The 26,418-nt window shown below is 38.4% G+C and overlaps 1 protein-coding gene across 9 annotated transcripts in view; it reads left to right on the top strand.

Moving 5' to 3' along the window:
- VPS13B (vacuolar protein sorting 13 homolog B) overlaps positions 1-26,418 on the top strand; it is a 489,796-nt gene that overhangs the window by 442,340 nt on the left and 21,038 nt on the right. For 8 of the 9 annotated variants that reach the window (XM_072852126.1, XM_072852122.1, XM_072852127.1 and 5 more), the window contains 13 exons: positions 8,479-8,634; positions 9,982-10,245; positions 10,400-10,483; positions 10,651-10,826; positions 11,332-11,502; positions 12,163-12,364; positions 13,374-13,562; positions 13,998-14,144; positions 15,256-15,539; positions 17,101-17,228; positions 17,833-18,032; positions 20,683-20,801; positions 22,000-22,823. In XM_072852126.1, the coding sequence (XP_072708227.1) occupies positions 8,479-8,634; positions 9,982-10,245; positions 10,400-10,483; positions 10,651-10,826; positions 11,332-11,502; positions 12,163-12,364; positions 13,374-13,562; positions 13,998-14,144; positions 15,256-15,539; positions 17,101-17,228; positions 17,833-18,032; positions 20,683-20,801; positions 22,000-22,823 (2,944 nt within the window). Of the gene's footprint in view, positions 1-8,478; positions 8,635-9,981; positions 10,246-10,399; positions 10,484-10,650; positions 10,827-11,331; positions 11,503-12,162; positions 12,365-13,373; positions 13,563-13,997; positions 14,145-15,255; positions 15,540-17,100; positions 17,229-17,832; positions 18,113-20,682; positions 20,802-21,999; positions 22,824-26,418 lie in introns of those variants that run through there. The other variant, XM_072852130.1, reaches the window with a different exon arrangement.

Below are 26,418 nucleotides of genomic sequence, written 5' to 3'. Positions count from 1 at the left end.
GTAACCTGTGCAGAGCGAATTCAGCCAGAGTAAACAGTTGCAGTTGACACTGAAGTCAAGGCATGAGTTAAGAGGAAGGTGGGCTAATAAAGGGCCGTCTCAGCCCAGCAACAGAGGAGTTGTTATAAACGGTGTGCACTGGTGTAACAGTGCACAGAGGGGGACCTTTAGAGACTTAGAGACACTGGAGTACTGTACGTCCCTTGTCACGTTTTCAAAAAGGACATATGTTTTCTCATACAAGCAAAACACCTGTGATGCCCCAGCCCACAGGCGAGCAACCCAAATGGGCGACTATGCTCTGTGCGATTGGGCAAGTGTCAGATTGCGAGATGGGATTCCCACTCATCAGGTGACAGTAGTTGCACTTGGGTTACGATTGACGTAACTCCCTCCGGTTGTGTGAGGAAGAAAGAACAACCAGGCCTGTAGAAAGCTAGCTAAATGTGACCCATATTTCATAACCGATTATCACTTGCTTTTGTAGCAACCACCCAAAAAATCATTTAAACTTTTTCATAAACACATGGAAAAAGAAGGAAGTGGTTAAAGCAATTCTAAATAAAACCAGAACTAAGTAAGGCTTTCCTCTTCACAATTTTTCTTATCTATTTTCTCGTTACTTATATAAAATTATTCAGTTGAGAGAATCCTCTTTTTGACCATCATTCATCATTCTGCTAATGGTGTAGCTCTGATTATGGTGTATTTCTAATAATGGTGTACTTCCGATAATGGTGCAAACTGGAAAGAGTTTTGAAAATGAAGATTATCTGAAGCAAAGTGAAAAGTAGAGGAGTTAAAACTGCAGCTTGTTACTGATACTTTCTGTCAATTGCAGCCGAGCTGCTGAAGACCACCAGCACAATATATGGCATCAGCCATGCAACACCTGGAGAACTTAAATATTGAGACACTGATCTTTAGCTTGTCCTTTCAGTCACAGACTTGAGCTGTACAAAACATCCCATTTTCATGGCTGCTATTAAGTTTCTTATTAAATGAAAAATAAAAGTGCAGGATGAAAGGTGGAAAAGTCCAGCAGAAAACCAAATCACACATTAGGGAATGGGTGAGGTGACAGTAGGAACTTCAGATTCATTTTTCAGATATTCATTCTTCAGCTGAAAGTTGGTGATGTCAAAGGGTTTCCCCATTCTGTTTTGCTCTGATCAGATTCACTGAAGAACTGGGCTGATAAACAGTCAGGAGTGTCATGTTGGATTCCCATGTCCCAGGAGATGGCGAAGCTAACAGCTCACTCCTCCTGACTCAACCACGTTGCTGGCCAGCAGGCTCTTCTAGTAGGGGGGCTATACCTCCCTTGTCCCAGCCCTTGGAGTAATTTCAAGAATATTTCTAGGCTTCTAATGTTTTTCAGCAGCCATCTCTTGCTGGGAAATTTAGAGACTAAAAAATAGCACTGAGGTAATTTCACTGAAAACATATGGAAGCACAGGCTTTCCACACACTGTTGAGATAGAAGCAAATTTTCTTTACAGAGGTCGGAGAATCTTGGCATCCATCTATAAGCCTTGTTCATTTGGTTAATGTTAAATACAAATCACTGTAAGTTTAGCATGCTTCAGAAAGGCAGTTCGTCTAAACAGCACAATCCTTTCTCATTTTAGATCATATGAAATAAGTTTGTTTAAATATTATTACGAATGTTGTCATGTAATTTTTTTCAATGATTAATACAAATCCTTGAAATGAAATCAACAACTCAATTAAGACATCAGGTTGTCTCTATTATGCTATGGCACTTTTCTAATTGTTTCCATGCAAAACCATCTAACAGCTTATTATCCAAAGGTCAGAATAATGCCCAAGCATGGACAAACCCTCCAAGTGTCATATTCATGGAATGCTAGATGACTTCATAGTTATGAAATTATTTCATTTCTCATGATAATTCCCAACTTGCCAAGTTAGTGAATTTTAAGAACTCTGAGAGCAGATTGTAAGATAAATGTGAAATAATCCATACTTCTGGAGTCAGGGACTTCCCTCCAGGCATTAGTTCATACTTGACTTACTCTTGGGGATAAAATGAGTTAGGACAAGGTCTTAGATACCACATTCTCTTACTGGGAAAGAAAACCAACTTGCACAACTTCGGCTGGCTCATGTTTCTTGTTACACAGGCACTAAGAAGCAGCGGTTGCCATGAAATACTTTATTTAACCTCTGCAAAATGTTTTTTTAGTATGGCAAGGCAGTTCAGTTAAACGAAAATAAATAGTTTTAAAAGGATTGTATTTCTTTCACATTCACATCAATAAAATTCTCCATTTTTCTTTTGCTAATTAAGCATAGTGAGACATGCAGTAATTGCCCATTCAAATGATTTAACACAATTAAATATATATACCTAAAATAAGTTATTTTTGTAGTAGCAGATAGTTATATCATGCTTTATTTACATTTAGAATTCATTTTAATATTAATGAAGCTACTATAGACTATAATTAAAAAATGTTCAACTTCTTCATGTTATGAAAACAGCTATAGCACACCAAGGATTTGGATTTATCAGCTATTGATGGTGTCCCTCCAACTGTTTGGCTTAACTTAAAGCTCCTTCCTTCCTTTGTTTTTTCCCAGTCCGGATCTTCTACATTTCAGGGAACCTAACCTTTCCCTTTTAACTCTCACTCTGATTCCTGCAAGTCTCGCTAGTTTAGCTAATATTTCAGTAATAAGTCTGAGGTCCAATGCTCGCTCTTCTACTCCGCTCCATCCCCCCATGTTTTCCTCAGATTTCATGAGGTTTTGACCTTCCTTAGGGATAAGACACCCCCAACTATATAGTCCCTTTCAGAGTTGGGGTAAGTCCAAAACTGATGATATTTGAGGCTTTAAGCAATTCTAGCAAAAGTTGCCAGACCACCTTTTGCAGCAAGTTCCTTTTGCAACTTTTAATGAAAGTTAGAGGTCTGTTAGATATCATTAAAAGGGAAGAGAAGCTACATCACTCCTGTGCTCTACAGACAACACTGGCTCCTACGTTATTATTGGATCCAGTCTGCGCTCCTTATCTTGATCTTCAAGTTGCTTTGTGGGATGGGCCCCAGTTATGTCAAAAGTCATGTTTGTCTCCAAGACAGCTGTGGTTTTTAGGAGAACTGGAGCATGTGATACATATGGTGAAACTCTGAAGTTAGAAGAGATCAGATCTTCCTAGCAATTTACTCAGAGTTAAGTAATTCTGTCTTGCAAGACAGTAGGCAGTCGGAGGGTCCCACTAGGGATCACAGCAAATGTAAAAAACAGCTATTCATGTGAGAATCCCCTGAATATACTCTGCAGAGATTGTTGGCTTGTGAATAAACAGCAAAAATCTTCTATAACAAGCTAGTTATTACTAGTTATTTTCCCCACACTCAAACTTCAGCAGACTCCTCTGAAGAAGCAAAGAATAATGGATCTAAATTCATTGTTTTGCTTTCTGTGCAAAACATAATGTTGCATAGGGGAAGTCTGCATTTCAAGTAGCAGCTCCCGAACCTTTCTCCAGAGTCTTCTCCCAGGGTTATAATAACAGCCCCTTTTTACTTTTCACCGTACTTAACTTGAAGCAGCAGGTGTAGTGGGTAAAAATCAGTTCCTATGTTGATTTGCATAATGACTTCAATGAGAATGTGGCCACTTACTGGTTATAAACAAAATAGATTTATTTCTTATCAAAGTAGGTAAATATGCCTGAAAGAGCTATGTGCCACTTTATTGCTACTTATATAGAATTTGAGGGAAAATATCATTTGCTTTTCTGTTCTTCTGAACGTACACTTATAAATTCTTGAATAGATATTAGTAGTGGTTAGTATATTAATAATACCTTTACTGGAACCCATTTAAAGTTTTTCTTCTCTTATTTTAAATAGTGTGCCTGCAAAGCACAACTTCTGCTAGACTTTTATAAACATAATTTTTAAAGGAAGTTGTAGATTTGGAAATAGCTTTAAGAACCTCCTCCTCGTTCTCCTACAAAAAAGGACTGAAGCCGAATTTTAATTTATGTTGCATCTCCAGCAGGATCATAATTCGTTGTTATTTATTTCTAAGTTGCCATTCTTTCAGGTATTGGGTTATATAAAGTGTAAGATGATATACAGTACTCTGTGAGTTCAAACTTAGAAACTGTGACTTAGATATCAGTTATTATTGGGATATTTTCCTGTTTTATTGTTTAGGAATGTTACAGATTCTCTGCAGAACCTTTTGTACTTTACATAATCCTCCCCAGGTCATTGACAGAACAACACCAGGCAAAAAAAAAAGTTTTATGTTATTTTACACTGTTCAAGTAGTGCAAAATGTATTGTTGCTTTCCTTTTGGGGTCCTGCATTCAGAATCAATGGTTATATTATATTATATGTAATTGACTTTCTAGGTAATACCTGGGGCAGATAAGGATTGATACTACCCATGAATCACATGAACCCTCATAGTTTGGTTACTGTCCCTTAACGAAAAGACTCTTATTTTCCACAGAGTGTAGAACTAGTTTGTCCCTGCGAGGTTCAGGCCTGCTTTGCAGGTTGTGTTGAGGCTCACAACACCTCCAGGAGCCCCCGAGGGTCAGGGTTTATCTGCCAAGCGTGACCTTTTTTCTACTAGCCAGCATGGGGATGATGGAAATGGCTTTCTCCCATGTTCCGTACTGGCCTTCCGTCTTACAAGGGATGATGGTGTAGAACTGCTCAGAGCTCCCAGGTCCCATGAGAAAATGAAGCCAAACTGAAACTGAAACTGTTTTGGTGGCTGCTGCAGCTGACAGTGTGCAGAATGAACATTTCATTCACTGTTTTCCCAAATACTAATTGGTTTTATTGTTCTAAGTCCTAATCTTGGTCAAGGGCCACCTTGTATCCTGAAAACACAACTAAAAAATACCGATCATCCTCCCCTTTAATTTTTCAATTAAAAATTCCTTTAGCTTCAAGTCTTAGAATTCAGCTCCCATCTCCAAGTCTCCATTTCCTCCATGCTGCTGCATCATCACAGCTTTTATTTTACTATCTCATATCTTTTAAAATAACCAACTGCTTCCGCACCATTAACCAGGTCCTCACTTGATTCCTCCCAGTCTCTCGGAGTTGAGACCAATAACCCTTATTCTTCCCAAAAAGCATTTTCTAGTTTCACTTAGAAGACAGATATCATCTACAGTGAAACCAAGTTAACTTTGGTGGATCTACAAGCAAAGTAGAAATCAAATTTGTATCACTAAGCATTTTGAGGGCACAAGCTTGAAATTACTTCTACAGCTGGAAAATGCTGCCTTTTCTGGACAGGCTCCATTCTTAGTCTCATTTTTAATCCCCCATTTTAGTCTTCATGCCTTGTCATATGACACTTAGCTTTATTTACTCAGATCATATCCTTCACTCATACATCTAGCTGAAAACCTAAGTAAATTTTGAGGAGTGCATAGAAACATTCTGTGAAGAGACGTGATAAAGAATACAGCTTTTCTAGCCATTCGCTCCAGTAGGAGCAGCTTCATCTTAGTCTGCCTCCCTGAAGGCAATTTCTTTCCCTCTCAAAAGAGAAATCCATAATGGCTCAGAATTACAAATCCAAACCCCGGCAAAGTCTAGTCAAAACAAAAACCTCTGTGTTATCTGTTGATATGTTTTCCTAACAGAAAATGCAGAAATCAAATGGTTACACAAATGAGTGCCTATCTTCACATATACAATAGACAGTCTGTTTTAAATTCTCTCTAAGCTATAAATTGCCACTTACCACTGGATTATATTTGTTAGAATGCTTTTAAAGTCCATTTAATATTTTTTGTATTTTTTTGCAATGACTTCTCTTTTCTCCTAATATATGTACCATACGTAGCTATACTTGTTGAACATTTTTCAGCAGAGTGCCTCATAAATACTTAGAATTTACTTGAAGTTTGATAAATGAAAGGGAGTTACATAGCAATTACCATGAATATGTAGTATTAGGTAAGTTTTATAACATTAGAGCTCTGCCTTGTTGAGTATCTAACACCATCTATTATGACGTCTTGTGCTAAAATTATGTTAACACCTGATTATTTAATTTTCTAAAATTACTTCAATTTTTATTTTCTGCCATATATCTCTTATATCACTTAGTGTCATTTGCTAATTACTTCTAGCCACGTTTTCCAGAAATCTCACATTTAAAGAACTGATTCACCCAGAGATCCCTTTGTGTTTTCATGGAATGCAGTTTCTTGGCTCAAAAGTAAACTTAGGCAGTACCCAATTCTTATATTGTTATGTCATTAACACAAATATATTAGATATCTTTAAAATAACTTATGAAGGCTCTTCCCCTTGTATGTAGCATTTACCAGTCTACAAATAGTATGTTTATAAAATAAGAAATTGCCAATATATGATAATAGCTCTTTTTTATTTTTCTTTCTGAACTGTGAAGTTACATGCAGGCTAATCGTTGTGCTACAAAGAAAATTAGTAAGGCAGCATTTGGGAGCTAATGACTGCTCGCCGAAAGCTGACAGCATGTTCCTTGGGAACATTCAACTCGTGAGCAAAGCTGTTTATACAGGGTGGGAGACATCCTAATGTTGGAGCTACATACAATTACTAATCATCAATTATGGCATTTATATGACATCTGTCTTTGGAGCACACCGTATTTTGTGTGCCTTCTAGCTGAGACTGACCACTTAGTACCTTTTCTCATTATTTGGCTGTCACTTCCAGCTACCAGTCTCTCCAAAGTAAACAGTTGTCTTGTTTCTCTTAGTTTTCATATGTGATGAGATTTATTCCCAACCGCCTCTGTAAGAAACTGAACTGATTCCAGCCACTGCAGTTGGATTTTTTTGTTTTGCTTTGTTTTTCCTTTTCTGTAACTAATACTTAAGAATCAAAGCGACGTGTTTGCTTATGAGTTTGAGTGTCCTAGTGCACAGCTTCCCTCAAGGTATTCTTGAATATAAAGCTGTGCCCAAGCATGTGCGCATCCAGGTGCATGCCCATGTGCACACTGGCACATATTAGCCTTTGTGCTTCCAGCATAAAACTAATTTGAATCTGAATGCAACAGTCATCACTCTTGCAAATTCAAAAGCCACCCACTGAATGGATGTTATTGTTCTGTGTGTAACTTGTGCTGAGGATACCACAAATTGCAAACAGGCTACTGAGTTGTAATATCTTTGAAAGTTGTTGCTGCGGTTGTTTCTTAAAACAGTGAAAAAAACCCAACATCCATCCCTTCACTAAGTCCAACTGGCCAGACCCATGGCCAGTGCTATCTCTTTCTGGAAACAAAACATGGGAGAACATAATATTTACAAGTTTCAGTTTTTGCTAGTGTAAATAATTGGACTTTGGGCCCGATCCTGTTCTCAATTACTTAAATTAATTAATAACAGATGTCCAAAATCAGAGTGAAATTCAACCCTCAAGAGAGAATTCCCACAAGGCCTTTATATAACTGTTTTAAAGGACTTAAGTGATGCTTAGGCTCTGTGCTGGCCCTCTGCAAAGAATAAATTTTACCCAGAATGCTTATTGCTTTGATCCCTTATATATAACTCACATCCTTAAGTTTGCACAGCCACAAAAGATCTATACAGAGCTAAACAGCCAGATCTTCAGCTGGCGTAAATTTATGTAACTTCATTGACCTACATGGAACAGTACCAATTTTCACTACTCCGGCTTAAAGAATCTCCATGGGATAGAGGTAAGTGCGTATGGTGGGTAAATGGATGAAAGGCTCTTCAAATGATGAAAGACTATATTGCTCTGGAAGTGATTTAAGTTAAACTGGAAAAAAGCCACTCCTTTTCCGGAATAAATCACACAGGGAGTATAATTATGCAGTTAAATTTCTTCTCATGCATTCAAGCTTGAACTTGCCACCACATTTGTGTAAGAAATGAAATGTTGCCCATCTCTCAGCAATATGCTAAGTTCCACATTTAACACATATACATATGTGAACTATACAAGTATACATACAAATAGATTTGCATTCTTCTTTATTTTGAAGGGAAGGGTATTTGTAATTTTCTCTCTTATTCTGAAGGCCAAAAATCTAGCCTGGACCTGCGTTCCATATCACCTTGCTGGTAATAAAGAGGGTGGATTTCTAGAACAATTTCAAGGGCAGTAAAGAAAATCTCTTATTTCCTGTTTTATGCTCTCTAGTCTACACACCCTTTTTTTCTGAACAGTTGTGTGCTGGATTTTTACCATCCTAAATACACTGTTAAAGCAGGTAATTTATAGAACTGCATGATGCAGAGCCATCTTACAATATTGTTGATTCTTCTGTTTGTGTCTGAAATCTCAGAGTCACAGAATGAGTGGATCGTTCAGAGAACTGGTGTGCTTAGCATTGCTGAGTTTTAAAACTGAGAATATTTCTCTGTCATGGGAATTCCTATCCTACTGCAAGGCACTTTTTTTCCCAGTTACGTATTGAAGTAGTAATTGCTTTCTTTCCAGCTGTTACACATCTGTATTGAAGGCTGGGGAAACTGGCGGTGGTCTGAACCATTCAGTGTGGACAATACAGGGACCTTTATTCGTACCATTCAGTACAAGGGCCGGACAGCATCACTTATTATCAAGGTTCAGCAGCTCAGTGGAGTGCAAAAGCAAGTAAGTATTTGATCCAGTTTGGAAAAAATAACATGAGTAATTTAAACTGTTATCTGGCCACAAATTAGTCATCTTATTATTTATTCTCTCCTGTGGGGATCTGCAAAAAAAACAAGTATGACAGTCTTCTGGGGGCATTTTCAGGAGTTTTTACAACTCTTTTCTTCACTTTGGTATGGATCTTAGCATTTAAAAGCTCAGTTACCACCACATATTTTACATGTTCCAGTAAACATCCCTTTGCATGGTTTGTAAGTTCTGACAGTGCTAAGTTACACGATCTCTTGCATGTTTTAAGCTCTTGAGAAGCAGAAATTTTTATTTTTTTTTTAAGAAACTGTTCATATCTTATTCTGGGTTGTAATTCGGGCCTTCGTATTGTTAAAAGAGAAAGAAGTAATGGCCAAATTAACATTTGAAAACGGGCTGCTGTGCAGTAACTTTTCACATACTATCTTTGTAAAGTGACCTGTAGTAACACTGCAGTCATTCCGCCTGCGCTGGCAGAAGCCAGAGCGTGTGGTGGCCATAACATGTTCAGCTCATGGATATGGCAGAGTGCCTTATGTTGCACAACAGGAGTACAGCTGATCAGACAAGAACAGTGCCTGGCGTCACCAAAAGCCCTGCTGAGATTTTGCTTGGTAGGTTGTAGCTATGGTGTGCTCCCTCATTAGTGAAAAGCGAATGAAAATGGTTGTAGCAGGGATACACGTCAAATGCTGTTTATTTGGTATAGCTTAGAAAAAGTCAGATATATGTTCTATGATAAACAATTCATGTATGATGGACAGCAACAACTCTGAGTCTAATTTGGTCATTTTCTAGGTGGGTGCACTTAAATACAGAAATATGGTACAGCCATTTAATGGAATTATAAGCTTTAAAACAGCAAACATACTGAAAGGTCTGGATCGCTGGATCGTGATGGGAATGTGAGGTGTCAGTAGAAACCTTTCTTCTGAAGTACATCACTGTGTCTGCTCAGAAAGGGCTCAGCATTCAGAGACCATCACAGTACTCTTAAAATCCAAACAAGAGCTATGTCAGCCATGGGCAGTACTGCTCAGTTCACTGGGAACGAAAGTGGATATGTTACATGCTTCTTTCAAGCCCGGATACTGCCTTAGCAGTATTTCAAGCGTTTTAATGCCTAGGTTTCTATGAAATTGCACATACATTTGGCCAATAAAAATAATGTTTTACCATTCACTGCCTTCAGCAGTACTTGGGAAAACCTAAAATAAGGATATTATTCTTGTACAGGTTTTCACTCTATAATTCAATTTTGACCTTTCTTTTTCACAATTGTTTCTATATGAGCTGCATTTTTTTTGTGTGTTTTAGATCCTAATCTGTGGAAGACAGACAGTCTGTAGTTACCTTTCCGAAAGTATTGAACTGAAAGTGGTTCAGCATTACATTAGTCAGGATGGACAGGCCGTTGTTAAAGAACACATCAACTGCCTTGCAGCCAAGCAGAAGTTGCCTTCCTATGTCCTAGAAAACAATGAGCTCACCGAGCTGAGTGTGAAAGCTACAGGAGATGAAGACTGGTCCCGAGACGTATGTCTAAGTTCTAAACATACAGAACACAGCACTGTCATTCAGGTATGACTAGAAATAGGTATATGGAATATAGCATAAAAAATGGCTGAGAGAACTGGGGACTTTGCATTTAGACTTCTATTTGATATGACGGAATGTTGAACATTATCATCCTGAAATAATTTTAGTGTAATGCTGCTGATCTCTCTGCATACAGGTACCATCTTCAAAGAGTTCAATTACGTATGTGTGGTGTACAATTTTGACTGTAGAGCCCAGCTCTCATGTGCAGCAACGATTAGTAAGTACATTTAATGTCTCTGAAATCTAAATGTTTATGCCTTACATGTCATATAATAAATTAAGGGCAGAATGACCCACTTTAAAGATTTATTAATAGCTTGTTTCATCAGTTCTAATACTGGAATAAAATTAGCCTTAAATTGGTATATTCTTTTCTTTTTGTAGATTGTTTTCAGTCCTCTTTTCATTGTAAGGAGCCATCTTCCAGACCCAATTATCATACATTTAGAGAAAAGAAGTCTGGGACTGAATGAAACACAAGTGATTCCAGGAAAAGGACAGGAGAAAGCACTGCAAAATATAGAACCTGATCTCACACACCACCTGACATTTCAAGCCAGGTAAAATACTTGCTTTCCCTGAAAGTGGTTAATTTGTATGGAAAAGAAGGAATAATTTACACTTTAACTTCTGGTGCAGAGGAGCTTTAACTTCTGGTGGAGTATGGCATATGCAGAGGAGATAAAACAGAACAAGCATATGTGGCCTGAAATGACATGATAGGAAATATTAAATCTGGTATAGCTATCCTAAGCACACTGGCATTTGTTTGCTTAAGCAATCCACGTTTCTGTGTTTTGAAAAATAAATTCCCAAATGATCTTGAAATGTTTTTTGAGAGTACTGAAGAGTTTCTAGGGTCTCAGACACAAAGGTCATTACAGTGTCATAACAAATTCATGCACGTCAGTTAACACTCGGGAACTTGTTAGACATTGTAACTTGATTCATCCATGATTACCTTGAGAGTGTTCCATACGCTTGGAAAGCTTCATTAAAGAAAATGTTAGTGCTAGTAATGCTTAATCTTGTTGTATAAATGACTGAATCTGTTTTCACTGACAGGGAGGAAGATGATCCATCAGAGTGCGCAGTCCCTATCTCAACCACACTAATTAAACAGATAGCGACTAAATCCCATCCAGGTGGCAATGTCAACCAAATACTGTCCGAGTTCTATGGCACCGCTAATCCTCCCCAGCTTGCATGGCCATATAATAGGAAGGATTCAGACAGGTAATTCTTTGCTAAACCTTCTTCATGGTTGTTGCATTGCCTTTTCAAATAAACTGAAATCACATTCAAGAAGACTATATGTGATCAACATTGAATATGTTTTCAGTAATTACATGATTCCTGTATGTAAGCTGCAGAATCTGTTGCAGGTGGGAAAAAATTGAGGTCAGCCTAGGAGCTGCCCTTGATTACACTGAGAAGACTGCATCAGCACGGATTAAAAAAAATGGAACTAAAAAAAATGCAGCTTCTTTAGCACTAGTTGTTTTTTATTCGGTAGCTGTTTGTTTCAGTACAGAAACAGGGAGTTGCTGTAGGAGGAGTTGCTGAAAAAAAAAAATGGGAATGTGATTTTATGACTGCACAAGTCACAGGTTTAGTTCTGAAGGATAGTGGTAGTTCTGTTAAGGTGCTTCTTTAATTGACCAAATTTAGGTTGAGCTTATGCAGTTAAAAATATGTCTTTATAGCCTACATGTAGCTAGATCTGTCTGACAGCATCTCAATGTGTTCCAGAATGGTAAGGTAAGAGGAGAGACGGTTTTTCTATTTCAAAAGCAGAAAAGCCTTGCAAATTTCTGAAAATGATGGCTTATCATTTGTAATCTTGAATTCATTATTCCTTTGACTTTACCTTTTTGTTTATTTGTTTCTGAACAGCAGTGAACAACTCTCCCAATGGGATAGCCCAATGCGGGTAAAGCTGTCAGTATGGAAACCGTGTGTTAAAACTCTGCTGATAGAACTCCTGCCCTGGGCTTTGCTTATCAATCAGTCCAAGTGGGACCTCTGGCTCTTTGAAGGGGAGAAGATCATTCTTCAAGTACCTACTGGGAAAGTAATTATACCTCCCAACTTCGAGGTAACTTTGCCATTCACGTTAACAGGCACAGTTCTGCTAAATGTTCTGATTCTGAAGAATGTTTATTAATCCAGATGATTCCCACTTTCCACTGTGTCTGTTAGTCATATGATGCGGAGTAGAAATAACAATAGAAATTTGCCACACTGACTGAGCCGCCGAGTGGGTAGCACGACATACTTGTTAGCAATGTTTGAAGAACAGCGTGTCTTAAAGAAGCATAGTTAAAAATTGCCTGTAAGACACTGTAGGAAGACCTGCATGCCATCTGATTCAGCAGCCTTCTCTCCTTCCTCCCAATTCAGCCAATGAATCCGCAACGTGGGCATAATGTAGCAGCCCAGGTAAATTGCTATAAAGGCTAAATATAGACTTTAGCCCCTGCTGTGCCGACTTGTCACTTGGGAAGTGTGTTGACCACAGTAGCAAAGCTGACAGCCTGGAAGGAATGTTTGGCTTGAGACTGTTTTAGGTTGAGTTGTTTCATAGCTCGTACACTACCAAGAAAGGCTTGGTAATGAGATAGGGTGAATTACAAATGAGGAAGATTCTTTAGGATGCCTGCCTTCCTGAATTCAGAGTTTTGTGTAATGGCTCTTCTCACATACCTTAGCTTGGCCATGCACACGCTTTTTTATTACAACAGCAATATTCTTTATTTTTTAAAGAATTAAAATAATTTGACACAGCAACTTGTCAATTCCAGTTGGAAAATCTGAGACTTCCTGTTTATTTTGCCATCTTCCCTCCCTCCCCCCCCAATGTATGTCTGTTAATAAACAAAAGGTCTGCCTATTAACACATCTCAGTGTAGACTGTGGTCTTGATTCCACTGTGAGGATCAGTCCCATACCTGCATTGTGGTTTCATCTATCCTTGTACCACACAGAAAGTATCAGAGGGAGAAAGGGAGGAAATGAGATTTACTTCATACTGGAAACTACGTTTAACTCTAGTAGAAGTGTATCGAATTGTCAAACAGTGATAATCGGTCATTTTTCGCTTGCAGGAAGCTTTTCAGGTTGGAATATACTGGGCAAACACTAATACTGTGCACAAATCAGTGGCAATTAAACTGGTTCATAATGTGACCTCCCCGAAATGGAAGGATGCCGATAACGGGGAAGTAGTAACATTGGACGAAGAAGGTTTTGTTGAAGCTGAAATAAAACTTGGTGCTTTTCCAGGTCATCAAAAGGTTAGAAGAAAACTATCATGATTTATAACTTTATCATTTAAAAACAAAGTCATATAGCAGATGAAAACAATCAAATGTATGCAGCGTGAAACCTCCTCCCTAATTACATTAATACGTGTAAAACGTAATGAGAGTATAAACAATGTATGTTTAAGTATGAAGTATAATTTAAAGAATTAGATCGCCAAAAACATTCTGCCCATCTCATCAAGATAATACAATATATCCTGGAAAAAGAATTAATGAATTCTCAATCTTGTTTGGAAAACATTGACAGATGCAAATTCAAAAGTATGTGATGTGGCTCCAGTTAGGAAGTGCAGGAATATAGACAGGATTTCCACAGTTAAAAAGAAAAAGGCAGTTCTGTCACTATATTTCAATACCTTTTGTGGTTTTGTGTGTGACCTCATCATCGTTTTTATTACCTTACAGTTGTGTCAGTTCTGCATTTCTTCGATGATTCGACAAGGTATACAAATTCTACAGATAGAAGATAAGACAACAATAATCAATGATACATCATATCAAATCTATTATAGGCCACAGCTTTCTATTTCCAAACCCCACTCAGGAGAAGAGGTAAAGCACTGTGATTACTGTTCTTGTTTGTCATCTGCGGTACATGGGTGTTTAGATTTGTATGGTCTCAACTGCATATAGCAGAGCTTGAACAGAAATCTTTAGACATAATAATGGTACAGTATTTTATATCATTTTAATTTAAAATACAGAATCCTGGGTAAATTCAACTCCAGTCATTAACTGTGATCAGAAATCTGTGCAAAGCAGGAGATTCTTGCACATTGCAGAATTAGTTCTGCCTGTTCTCCATCTGTTCAGGCACTAATGGCCATTTCTGTAAAATAGGCAGCATAATCCGTAGTAGCTGTTGAAATTGTTCTCAGAATTTTTACTGAGTTCGCGTGTAAAAGAGGTATATTGGCCTGGCAGGCTGAAAACTTTTTGTTATCCTTTTGGGAAGATTCCAGTTATCTGAACAAAGCTGCAGAACTAGAGACGTGCCCAAAGTTTATGTATTTCAGCGAACTGCATCAAATCGTGAATATCAGTTTTCTAATAATCGCACAGTATATTTAAGGACTAGCTTACAGGAACCAAAATGTATGCATGGTCAATATATTTTAATCAACCATTTATACATATTTATTGAAGATTACATTTATAGTAAAATATGTGGAAAGAATTCTCAGGGTCAAACTTGCTAGAGGAGCTGGCAGATAAACACATTTTTAAAGTTCCCTATTTCTGTATTGTTTTCCTTCTGCATTAGATTTCTTCACATCAGTATCTACATTTGTGCATCGCGCATTTTGTGGAAGTCTTATGGGATGGGGAATTGGAAGAATGTTGAGGCTAAAATCCATTCTTAGTTTTATACCTATAAATGGATTTTCTTCTCACAGTTATGTTACAGTGATGTAACTGTTGCTTTCGGTAGAGTTATGTTGTGCAACTGAGAGTGGACTGTAGATAACTGTGCTCAGTTAACTGCATAAGTGTACCCAAAGGCAGAATTTGGCCAAATAGCTTTTAATGCAATGGACTTAGTGCAACCTTTAGTTACTTGTGGTCAGTTCGCTACTTGAGACTGTTCTGTGCAAGGTCAACATGAAAACATTTCCTGTCAGGAGCCAGCATGTCGTGCTACCACCATCTTTTTCCTTTCCAGGACTTCCACTCACCAGACAGTATGGTGTTCAGCATCAGTGCAGCCGGGGCACCGCCCAGCGAGACGCTGAGCGCCGTGCCCTGCTGGGACCTGATGTCGGACACCAGTCCCTTAACTTCGGGGGTGCCTCTTACGGAAAAACGCATGCTGCTGAGTTTCAGTCCAGGCGGCTGCGGTGGGAGTTGTGAGCTGTGGAGCCTACCAGCTGTCGTTAAACAGGAGTTTCCTAGACAGAGCGTGGCAGTGCCCACAGGGGTTTGTAGTGAAAGTGGATTTTGTACCAGGTACTGTACGCTGAACAGTCATGAATAATGAACTTGGCTTGTTGCTATAAAGCCTCAGCTAGTAACAAACCATAAGGGATTAATGCAAACGTCAGAGTAACACATGCCCCCCGTATGTAAAGGCGAATCTTACTTTAATTTTAAAATTGTTATCTTTTGATGGTTTTCATGCTTTTATTGTAAATCATTTAATGTTATGACCATGTACAAGCTGTACAATTTTTATAATGTATGGGCTGCTATTTTTTTACATGCATACAAAATAAGAGCATGAAAAGTTTATATTCGAGACTATGGTCTTTTCTAGTTTGTGGGTAACAATTTAAGAGTTCAAGGACAGTGTGAAATAATACAATACAAAAATTTAGGTTTTGTTTATACAAGGTAAAAATATATTTTAGTAATAATAATAAGAGGATAAACAGGAAAAGCAAAAATGGGATGAAACTATTTTGAGACGACAACAAGGAAAGATTTCCAAGTTTTAAAGCTTGAAATATCCAAATGTGCATTCCACTTACAAACAAATGCATCCAGCTAGTTAAAAATAACAGTCCAATGACTTGTCAGATGCCCAGCTTTAATTCTCAGACCTGATATCTGAATCTATTCACGCTTATGCTGGTATAAACAAGAAACAATCTGCTGAAATTAGAGAAGCTACATCAGTATATATTACCAGCCATATGATCTTTCTCTTGCCTGAAGTGTTTGATATCATTCAAACCCTCATACTGTTCCTCTGCAGAGTCTAAGAGGTATCATTGTGGATACTAAAGATTCTCACACAGACTTCAGATTGAAAAAAAAATTAAAATGCAAAGAACAGGAAAGGATCCCTTATAATTCTGAGACAGGCATAGAGGATCTCATGTTCCTAATCGAATTTTCAGACTGTTTGGATTTTTAAAATCACCATGAGCTGAAGTTTTTTAGAAATAGCCAATAAATTTGCACAAGAAAAAAAAGAATTTGTGTTTATGTGTGAAGATGTTTTATGTAGCTAATGAGTAGAACTAAATTAATTTCTTTTCATTTCGGAAGTTTATGTAGTGATGATCCGTAACATTAACATTTGAAAGGGCGATAGCATTGTGGATCGTTCCAGGGGAGCAGTCAGTTACAAATTTATATATTTGTTAAAAATATCTTTCATGTGTATCAGAGAAGTATGCGTGCAAATTCTTCTGGAAAATTTTAAAGATTTATGTTGAAAATTTGGGCCTACAATCTCATGTTTTTAATTTAATATAAATCTCTGCTGGCTAGGGCTCTCATCTTGCAAACACACATGCTCAATTTAACTCATGAGTAGTCTCTGTGAAGTGATTTCTTCTCTAATGTTTTTTTTCGTGCTATTTCCACGTGTTCATCTGTTTAAATATAATTCTCAGTGGAGATACATACTTGCCTAAATGTATATAAATATCTGTGGAATTGGAACTTGATCATAAAGAATCTTACAGATGCTAGTTTTGAATGTTTTTAATTGTCCAGAGTAATAATACATAAAGAGTTCATCCAAAACATGCATAATCAAATATATCTGCTTCTGTTTTAGAGCTATAGCACTGACTTATCAAGAGCATCTTGGTGTGACATACCTAACACTTACAGAAGATCCTAGTCCTCGTATAATTATCCACAATCGGTGCTCTGTTCCATTGCTTGTAAAAGAGAACTTCAAAGGTAGGTGGTATGCAGTAATTAGAAACAGTGCACTGTTGTAGTATAAATTATTTTACTGTATCTCCAATACAAAGTTGAGTTCAGTATGTGTTTTGGTTACAAGAACTTGATGCCCTCATCAAGGTCTATCTCAAAGTGAGACTCTGGAAGATCCTGAAACCTGGAAGCTAGTGGAGCTAATCGTGAGGTCAGGAGTATGAACTTACATGGCTCCAGGCTTTTGGGTCTCCCTGGTTCCAGCTGTCAAGGTGACTTGGCTGTAGGAAACTAGTAGGCAGTGGAGTTTTGTTGACATTGGTTCAATCCCATGGAACATTTAAATCTCCTCAGATTTTCAAATGTAACAGAAAACATATTGCCAGAATTCCAGTTACAGTATGTTAATGTAATGATCAGTGGAACATTATTTATGTAAATCTTAATGATATAAAAAAGAAAAGGAAAAAAACCTGAACACATAAAATTCCAACCAATAGAAAAGTAATGTTTTTATTTACTAGTAATATTTCAGACAGAAACTTCCTCGTTTGTGTAAGCATGGGTGAGTTTTGATTTAATACAGGTTTTAGAAAGCCCTAATCTTGTATATTTTATAAAATTTCAGATACACCAAAGTTTGAAGTTTATTGTAGAAAGATTCCAGCTGAATGTTCGGTTCATCATGAACTTTACCATCAAGTCTCCAGCTATCCAGACTGCAAAACAAGAGATTTGTTGCCCAGCATTCTTCTGAAAGTGATGTTGTCCGATGAATTAGTAAATGAATGGAGTGATTTTGTGGACATCAACAATCAAGGAACACAAGTAAATCGTTATAAACTATTTCCTACTTCACAGCATAAATGGTTGTCTTCCTGACCTGCACAGTATATTGTTCCTCTGCAGTAAGCATATCCTTTCTGTTGGTTTGGGGTTTTTTTATTTAAGTCTTGGGAGCTCTCCTTCCTAAGTCCCTTCCTGTGGAAGTTTTAGAATACAGATTACCTTCTTCACTGGCTGTTTTGAAAAATAGCTAGATCAAAAATATAGGCTTTCTAGCGCTGAATTTTTTCACTTCTTTTTAATCAACCTGGTTTTCCCTGGAAAAACCAGTCCCAAAAATTTCTCGCCCCTATAAGCAAAGAATCACACAGGATCCAGTAAAAACCTTCTATTTGGTAACTTAATTATCACTGGATTTTTATCTTTACATCTTGTAGGAATCATCACTGTCATTCTCCCTCTGTGTCTTCACAGAAACTACGCATGTCTTCCTAAAACAAAACAAAAACCCCCTTTTCTTTCCTTCTGTTATTTTTCTCCTGTTTTGAGGTAAATGAAAACTTCCTTGACTGGAGTAATTCTTTTTGATGGGAATTTTTTCCATCTTTGAAGTCATTAGTTTACATGGAATCAACATAAACTGCTTGGCTCTTTGAAAGAAATACTAGTTTCAGATGTTTTCCCTGGGGACCAATCACAAAATGCTCTTGATTATTGAGTGTTATGTTATATAGCAAGTAGTTCAGTTTCATTCAGCAAGCCAGTCAAGCAATGCAAGGTTTCAAATTTCAGTCATTAATGTTATGCCAGACCAGGGTTCTTTATAAGTATCTGGCTCCTAGAAGGAATTAGATGCTAAGACAACATTTGGGGATCATTGTCTACTTGAAGAAGTCTCCAAATAAAAAGTGTTGCCTTCTGTTATTGAAGTTTTAGGGTTTACATGTAGAGAATTTCCCCAGGATTTCTCAGTCAGTCTTTCTCTTAGAAAACTATAAATATAAGTAAGGAATATGCTAATAGCTTCACATACAACTCGGTTCAGATTCTGAAATAACTGGGATTTAGAGGATCTTAAGTGATTTGTACTCTCTCTACCTAGTCACAGACTGGTACTTCTTATTCTATTAGAAAGAAAATTTTATTAATTTACTAAAATTAAGGTATTTATCATCAGAATCATGTGAAATTGGATTTAAAATGACCAATCTTTAAGATCAAGGATGGTTTTTTAGAATAATGAGGTGTGTTGAAATAATTGAAAATTATTTAAAAGTGTGTATTGAAAATTGTGTATTGAAAATTCAGTAAATGTCCTTTTTTTCTCCAATTCTATCATGCAGGATTGCGAATCGCTTTCAGATAAGCAAAGGATTAAAACTGACATATCAAAATTGGAAGTTCTCTTATATGTAATTCTTGGAAGAATAAGACAATTTGATGAACAAAATTTAATCATCTGATTAATTAATTTTTAACTCAGGAATTTTTAACTAAATTAATTATTAACTCAGGAATAATTAATTACCTAATTAATTATTCCTGAGTTGCAAGGTTATTATAAATAGTGTAACGAGAATCAGTTTAAGTGCTGATCCTACTAAACTTCCAAGTGCTTTTCCTTCTGGTGACTTGTTAACAGCAGTAAAGATTCTTCAAGACAAATAACTGTTTATTTTACCTGTGCTAGCCCATTATCTTTGTGTTATTCCTTGAGTTTGCATTCCTTTAAATTATAGCTTCTGTCATTACAATCTGGTAAACAATTGTGTTGATAGTATCCCTACAAGAAAACAGAAACCAGCTCGCTCTAACAAGGACTGCTGTGAGTTTTCCAAACATAAAAAGACCTTAATCTTTTATACTCTGGAAAAACACAAAAGTTGCATGGAAATGTTGCAGAATTAAAATCCAAAAACAATACGTCATTTCTTTAAGTAAAATATTTATTCCTAAGGTCAACTTGTTCAGAACAAAAGTTTGCACATCTGTAAGCAAGACACAGACCTGTTGTCAAGTTCCCATTTTCCTGCCTTTTTAGACATTCTACGCTTTCCAGTTGATTTTTGCCATTTCTTTGTGGCAGCACCTTGCTGGTGAATGTGTTCTCACCAAACCAGTTTAGATGGCTTAAAGATCTATTCAGTGTTGAGTTGTTAAGCAAGTCTTCGTGAATCCAAAATGTTACTTATTTTTTTTGTCTTCGTGTGTTTTGCATCATGCTATCAGTCATTCATCTAACCACATCTGAGCTAGGGCATAGCAACATAATGTTAATTTAGGGGTTTTTTTCCGGAGGGGAAGGCAAGATTTTGCAGAGCTCCAGGAATATGCCTTTCTCCTCAATCCAAAATCACAAATTAAAATTTCCTATTAATTCTTTTCTCATATAACCTTCCCCCTCCCCAGCACGTCTTGCTTATTTCTGGAGAAAAAGTTTCTTATTAAAATGTATTCAGTTATACAGTTAAAGGATGAGGTGCAAAGTTCATCTTGCTGTACAACTGAAATACTTAAAGTATCAGAGCTGTTATCTTCTGAAGTATTGAAATCTACTTCTGTTTTTCCTGAACAGTATCATGATTCAAGTAAAAGAACTCAACCAGAAGGCATTAATAGGATTAATTCAAATTATTATGTTAAAAATAGTAATTTCAGTAGCATTCCATATGTTTCTAACTCTCTCCACTAGATTGTGTTCTTAACTGGCTTTGGCTACGTTTATGTGGACATTGCCCATCAGTGTGGAACAACAGTCATAACCTTGGCCCCAGAAGGAAGAGCGGGACCTGTAGAGATCAACCTCAGCAGGTACATAAAACACATGAAAGATGATAAAAAGCATTGCCAAACAGTGCTGAGAGGTCGGTCAGCTTTCTAAGTGTTAACTGACTTAAGAACTTTGGCTTAACTGTTTGTTTTGTTTAATACTGCTGCATGCTCTGTGGCATATGTTTAGACCATATGTTATGCTTTGTATATCACAGTTAAAAAAGGACAATCTAACATCAAAAGTCATGTCACTTTAGGGTAAACACTAGATGTCTGATACAAAAAGAACTCCTGAGTTGTTCATTAAAAAAAGACATTTTCCCTCATAATTAACTCTGAGTGTGTTCATCAGTTTAAAATGTATTTAGCTAGGTCCTGCCATCCGTAATCACACAAGCTCCCGCTAAAATTGGTAGGAAGCTTGCTGTGCAAGGGCTGTAGAAATAGTCTTATAGTCAGTAATTAACTGTACTTGATTATAACACTCTTCTAAAGAAGACTTGCCCACACACCACAATCTGGTCCTCAGCTCCATTCAAATACAATTGCAACACTACCTATTCTGAAGATGCAGAATGCCTGGCCTCCAACAATGCTGTTACAATTAGAATGGAATTTGTTGTAGTGTTTTTATTTGTGCTGTAATTAAGTATTAATCCCCGAGAAACTGGTCATCAGCAGTACATAATAGCCCACTTGCTAGTTAAACTTGGCAATGGGCAGTTAACACTGGAGGGGGAGAGGCCCTCAATGCCATCGGTATAAAAATGCTGTGGTGGCTTCAGTGGAGAGCACTCACTGCATGTGATGTGAAATGAATTATCCATAATAGTAACCTTCAGTAGTGGCTCCCAGAAAATATTGTAACAGCTGAGGCTGTACGTGAATTATCAGAAAATTGTATTTGTTGTCTGCTTTAATATCTGGCTCTGTTGCAAATCCAATAGGGAATTACTGTGTATATAGAGACGTTCCTGTCCAAACTATCCTGTTGATTGATAAGAAAGAAAGAGAAAGCTGGCATAGATGTGTAATATCCCATTTCTTAGAAGACCTCCTGGGTGGTAGCCACTGTGGTGATTAAGGCTGCCAGATCCCATTAACATTAACGGGACTTGCACAGTGAGTTTCCCATGTATTATAGAGAACATCTCTCCTGATAGTTTTTTGAGAAAGCAAGATGCCAGGTGAACTCAAAATACATGAAGTAACAAAACTTCTTTTCTCTGCTGTCTAGAAGTGAAGAGCAGACCCTGTCACTGAAAATGTTCATCAGTCAGTTAAGCCTTGCTGCATTTGATGATACTACAAACCACAAAGTGTCATCTGAACTTCTGCATCTCACAGCAGACAATGTTTTCCTCCACATGGCCCCAGCCACCAGCTACCTGAGACCCCTGTCGCAGGAGTTCCAGCGGGACGCCATGGAAGGCCTCCCACAATTTCATAGTCTCCAAGTGTATTGTGAAGACTTGCAACTGGACAATCAGTTGTACAGCAAATCCAATTTCCATTTTGCAGTCCTGCTGTGCCAAGGAGAGAAAAATGAGACCATGCAGTGGTCCAGAGTGAACAACCTCATTGTTTGTAACAAAGATTTGGAAAGCTATAAGGAAAACTGCTTTATAAAACTCTTCATTGCTTTTTCCAAGGAAGAGAATTTCATGTTTCACGTGAATGACCTCAGCTTTGAGCTCAAACCAGCTAGGCTGTATGTGGAAGACACCTTTGTTTACTACATTAAGACTTTATTTGATACATATCTTCCAGAAAACAAAACCGCTTATCAATCCATGAATACTTCAGATACTACCCTGATACTGCCTGAACAAGTGAGAGCGCATGCAAGAGCTTTAGTCAAGCCAGTGAAGTTAAGAAAATTAACAATACAACCTGTTAATCTCCTTGTCAGTATTCATGCTTCGCTGAAACTGTATATAGCCTCAGATCACACCCCTCTCTCCTTCTCTGTGTTTGAGCGAGGACCCATCTTCACCACTGCCAGGCAACTTGTCCATGCCTTGGCCATGCATTATGCTGCTGGAGCACTTTTCAGAGCAGGTCAGTACTTTTCCATAACATGTAACATTTTTATTAGGTACCAGGATTCTGTGATTGTCTCTCAAGCTGAGTAACCTAAATGTTAGCCATACAATTATTGTTTTCCTCAAACACTGTTTGATAATGATATTTTCAGACACCTTTCATGTCCTGCCATATGACAGAAGGGAAATAAAATGGCTGAGCAGACACCAGTGAAGATTTGTAAAGTTGTGCTAAACATTAGCCAGCCGCCTCCAGGCTTTACAAAACCCTGAACACAGCATAAAAATGTATTCTAGCTGGCTTAGGTTTTGTCATTTTATATTACAGCACTAGTCAGAATCAACCCACATTCCTCACATAAACTCCCCAAAACTACATTTAATCAAATTATTCAGCATGTTGCTCTGCATTCAGAAGTAAATCATAGCCCTGAATGTTGTTTTGTTGTTAAAACTCCTTTTGGCTGCAGTTTATGATTAGGAATCTGTCTTTCTTCATACAGCCTTCATGCTAAACTGGCACACAGATGTTTGTTGTCCTTTGATCCAAGAACTATGAAGTTTGCTGTTACTTTTTTCCATATAGGATCAATAGTGAGCAATTAGTCTATTAGGTTAGCAGGTAATTCTGTTTCCCATAAATATTAATTTAGAAATAATGAAATTTGGTCTCTGCTCTGTCTTAGTGTGGAACGGAATTTGTACCTGAGACAGGAGGAAGCTCCTCCATGATCACACACAAGTAACGTACTCCACACTGAAACATGGGATTTATTTTCCTGCAGTACTAATGGTCAGATTTCCTGAAATCCTGATGCTTCATTTGTGCTGCAAGCATAGCTGCAACCTGATTTCTGTGCACAGTTTCCACAACTGTACACATGCATTTTAGGTATTTATAAATAGAGAAATGCTGATCTCCTCTTTCACTGTGTGCATACCTGACTTGCATAGCTGATTATGGCAACTGTGTGCACAATTGTACACCAGAACATTGTGCACCGATTCATTATTTTCTTGCATTATTTTGCTTGCAAAATTTGCAGGTTTTTCTTTTTACTACTTGTTTGGATTTGGTTTACAGTCAAATCCCATAGTACAAAAGGGGAGATCTAGTTTCTTGTTAATTAAGAGTGAAACTATGGCCAAATATGGTCCACAGTGTGAATGTTTCTCCCCACAACTGGCTAGGAGTGGTGATACCAGTGGTGATAGACTGCAGCAGGAAATTGGGGTTATACTGGCTTTTCATCCACAACATCCCAGGTGAGGCATATATGCTAGTGAGGGATTCCTGAACCTGGTCTTGGTCTTTCCTCCTGTGCTACCCTTGCAGCATGCAGCAGTGCACAGGCCACCCCTTGCTCTGGGCTCGTGATGTAGCTGAAATCAAGCAGGTTTAAACGTTAAGAAATAAGGTTTGCTTCAGTGGAACTTCTCTTCAGGAAAATACATAGGCATATATTTAGTTACTACTTAAATCCCACTCAGAGCACTAAAACTAAAATGTATTTTTTGAAAGGGGTTACCATGATTAAAATGGTGAATTATGTTGATTAATGTTTGCTTGCACAAAGATGATGCTTTATTTTGAAGAGTTTGTGACTCTTGTCAAAAGGCTGACTGTGTCAACAGCTAAAAAGGAGGAAAAATCAAGCCAAAAGCTTTATATGCTCTGCAAACCCTGAGTCCTTTCCTCACCATCAGGTGAGTTACACTTCTTGGATTGGTCTCTTATGGAAGAGGATCTCACTCTCCTGCATTTTAACCACATTAATCTGCAAAACGAGGTGTTGTTTGACCCTGCTTCTGCTCACCACTGCCCCATGCATAAATCATTGTAGCATCTGCACAAACAGCATTCCCATACAGCTATGCCTTATGCTCCAAGCGGGATATAGTCTCATTTTGCCCTTAGCTGTGTGCAAGACCATTGCTGCCCTGTGGGAAGGGGCAGGATTTGCCCCAAAGCCTGCTAAAGGGAATGTGTCAGGCTGCCCCATGTGTTGCAAAGGAGCGGCCAGAATCCATGTCTCGTAAGCAATGAATGGGGCTGGAGAGCTCTGCTCAAATATGCTGATTAGCATTTCTTGTCTTAAATTAGCAAAACTTGCAATGGAAATCTCCCATCCTTTTCTAATTAAGTTGACTTCTATTTAAAAGTTAATAAAATTCAATTTAAAAATATTACTGGTAGCAGCCAGATCTAACCCTACAGTTGCCTATAAAGAAAATGCAGTGGCTCTCTGCTAATATAGTCATAATTATTTCATATTAGTGGATATAATTACTAAGCATACTTTGGGAAATGGTAACCGGACATGATACTATATTTCTGCACAGTAAAATGCAGAGCTTGTGAATTGAGGGATTATTCCTGATTCATCGTTTTCCTATTCCCGATTTACTCCCACGCGTTCCTCCTTGGGTCGGGTGGTCCATGCTGGCAGCGAGGAGCCATTAGTTTTGCTCTGAGCATTGGCCAAGGAGGGTCACCCTTGCTGCAGGTTGCACATTACTCCCGTGCGCTCTCCCAGGGTGAGCATGCTCCTTCCAGAACTTCCCAAAACTGACAGCCCACAGGCCAGAGCCAGACTGCAACAGCCCATCCCCGGGATACCAGGCAACCCCTCAGCTTTGTGTTTAACTGGTTTAATTCCTGGTTTTAATCCGGTTTTCATTCCTGAACACGCTGGCTGGCCAAACAGGTGAGTGGAGTTGGAGTCTCTCGTGTCCCAGCCTGGCAGTGCCTGCAGGGCAGCAAGGCATTAATCCACGGTGTCGTGCAGCCCCTTTCTGTCACCTCATGCTGTCCCATCACCGCCTCGGGACAAGGAATGCCAAGGACACTTGGAAAAAAAACCAAAAAGGCTGTTTGTAAGGGATTATTGCAACATTATTGATCAGAAAAAGCAGAAAGAGCATCTCTTCCATCTGTACGCGCCTCCCCGCCCCTCCAGCTTTTCATCACTTCGCACAGTGGCAAGAATAATTTGTTAAAAATACTACAGTGAGGGAGTCGCAGGCCCAGCCTGGAGCACTGGCTTCCCCTGGTCCCCGGCAGGGAAGGACTGCCAGGGGGACGCTCCTCTCCAGGGCAGCACCGCAGGGCCACAGTGCTCATTGCTGCTCTGCTTGTCGTGTTGCCAGCAGTACTTGGGTTTTGTTTTCATAGTCCATCCCACCCTCTCCCTTATGTCCACTGTGGTTCCCGCTTTTTATACTACATGAACTGGAGTTCTCAACCTGCCAGGGCTGAAATGTGGGACACATTCAACAAGAATAATAGATTTTCCGGGAGCTTACAATGATAGTATGAGATTAATTCATTTCATATGAGTAACATTTTCTCTTCTGTTCAGTTTCATGATTCAGCCTTCCACAGGAGTGACTGGGAGGGGTTACTAGAAAACAAGAAAAGCATCTGGATAGCAGGAGTTTGCAGTGATGAGATGGGAATGAGGAGGGCAGCGCAGATCAAGGGCCCTCAGCGGGAGAGCAGGAGGCCAGTCTGTCCATCTTTCAGTCTCCTGGCCCTGTTGCGCCTTGTGTCGCTCTGACAGTGCCAGTTGAAATTCATGGTACCGGGGCTCAAAGACCAGGCAGTTCCC

This window comes from Ciconia boyciana, chromosome 2 (assembly GCF_034638445.1).
Source record: "Ciconia boyciana chromosome 2, ASM3463844v1, whole genome shotgun sequence".
NCBI classification, from domain to species: domain Eukaryota; kingdom Metazoa; phylum Chordata; class Aves; order Ciconiiformes; family Ciconiidae; genus Ciconia; species Ciconia boyciana.
The sequence above is the reverse complement of the archived record's forward strand: the minus strand, read 5'-3'. Positions and strand labels throughout refer to the sequence as shown.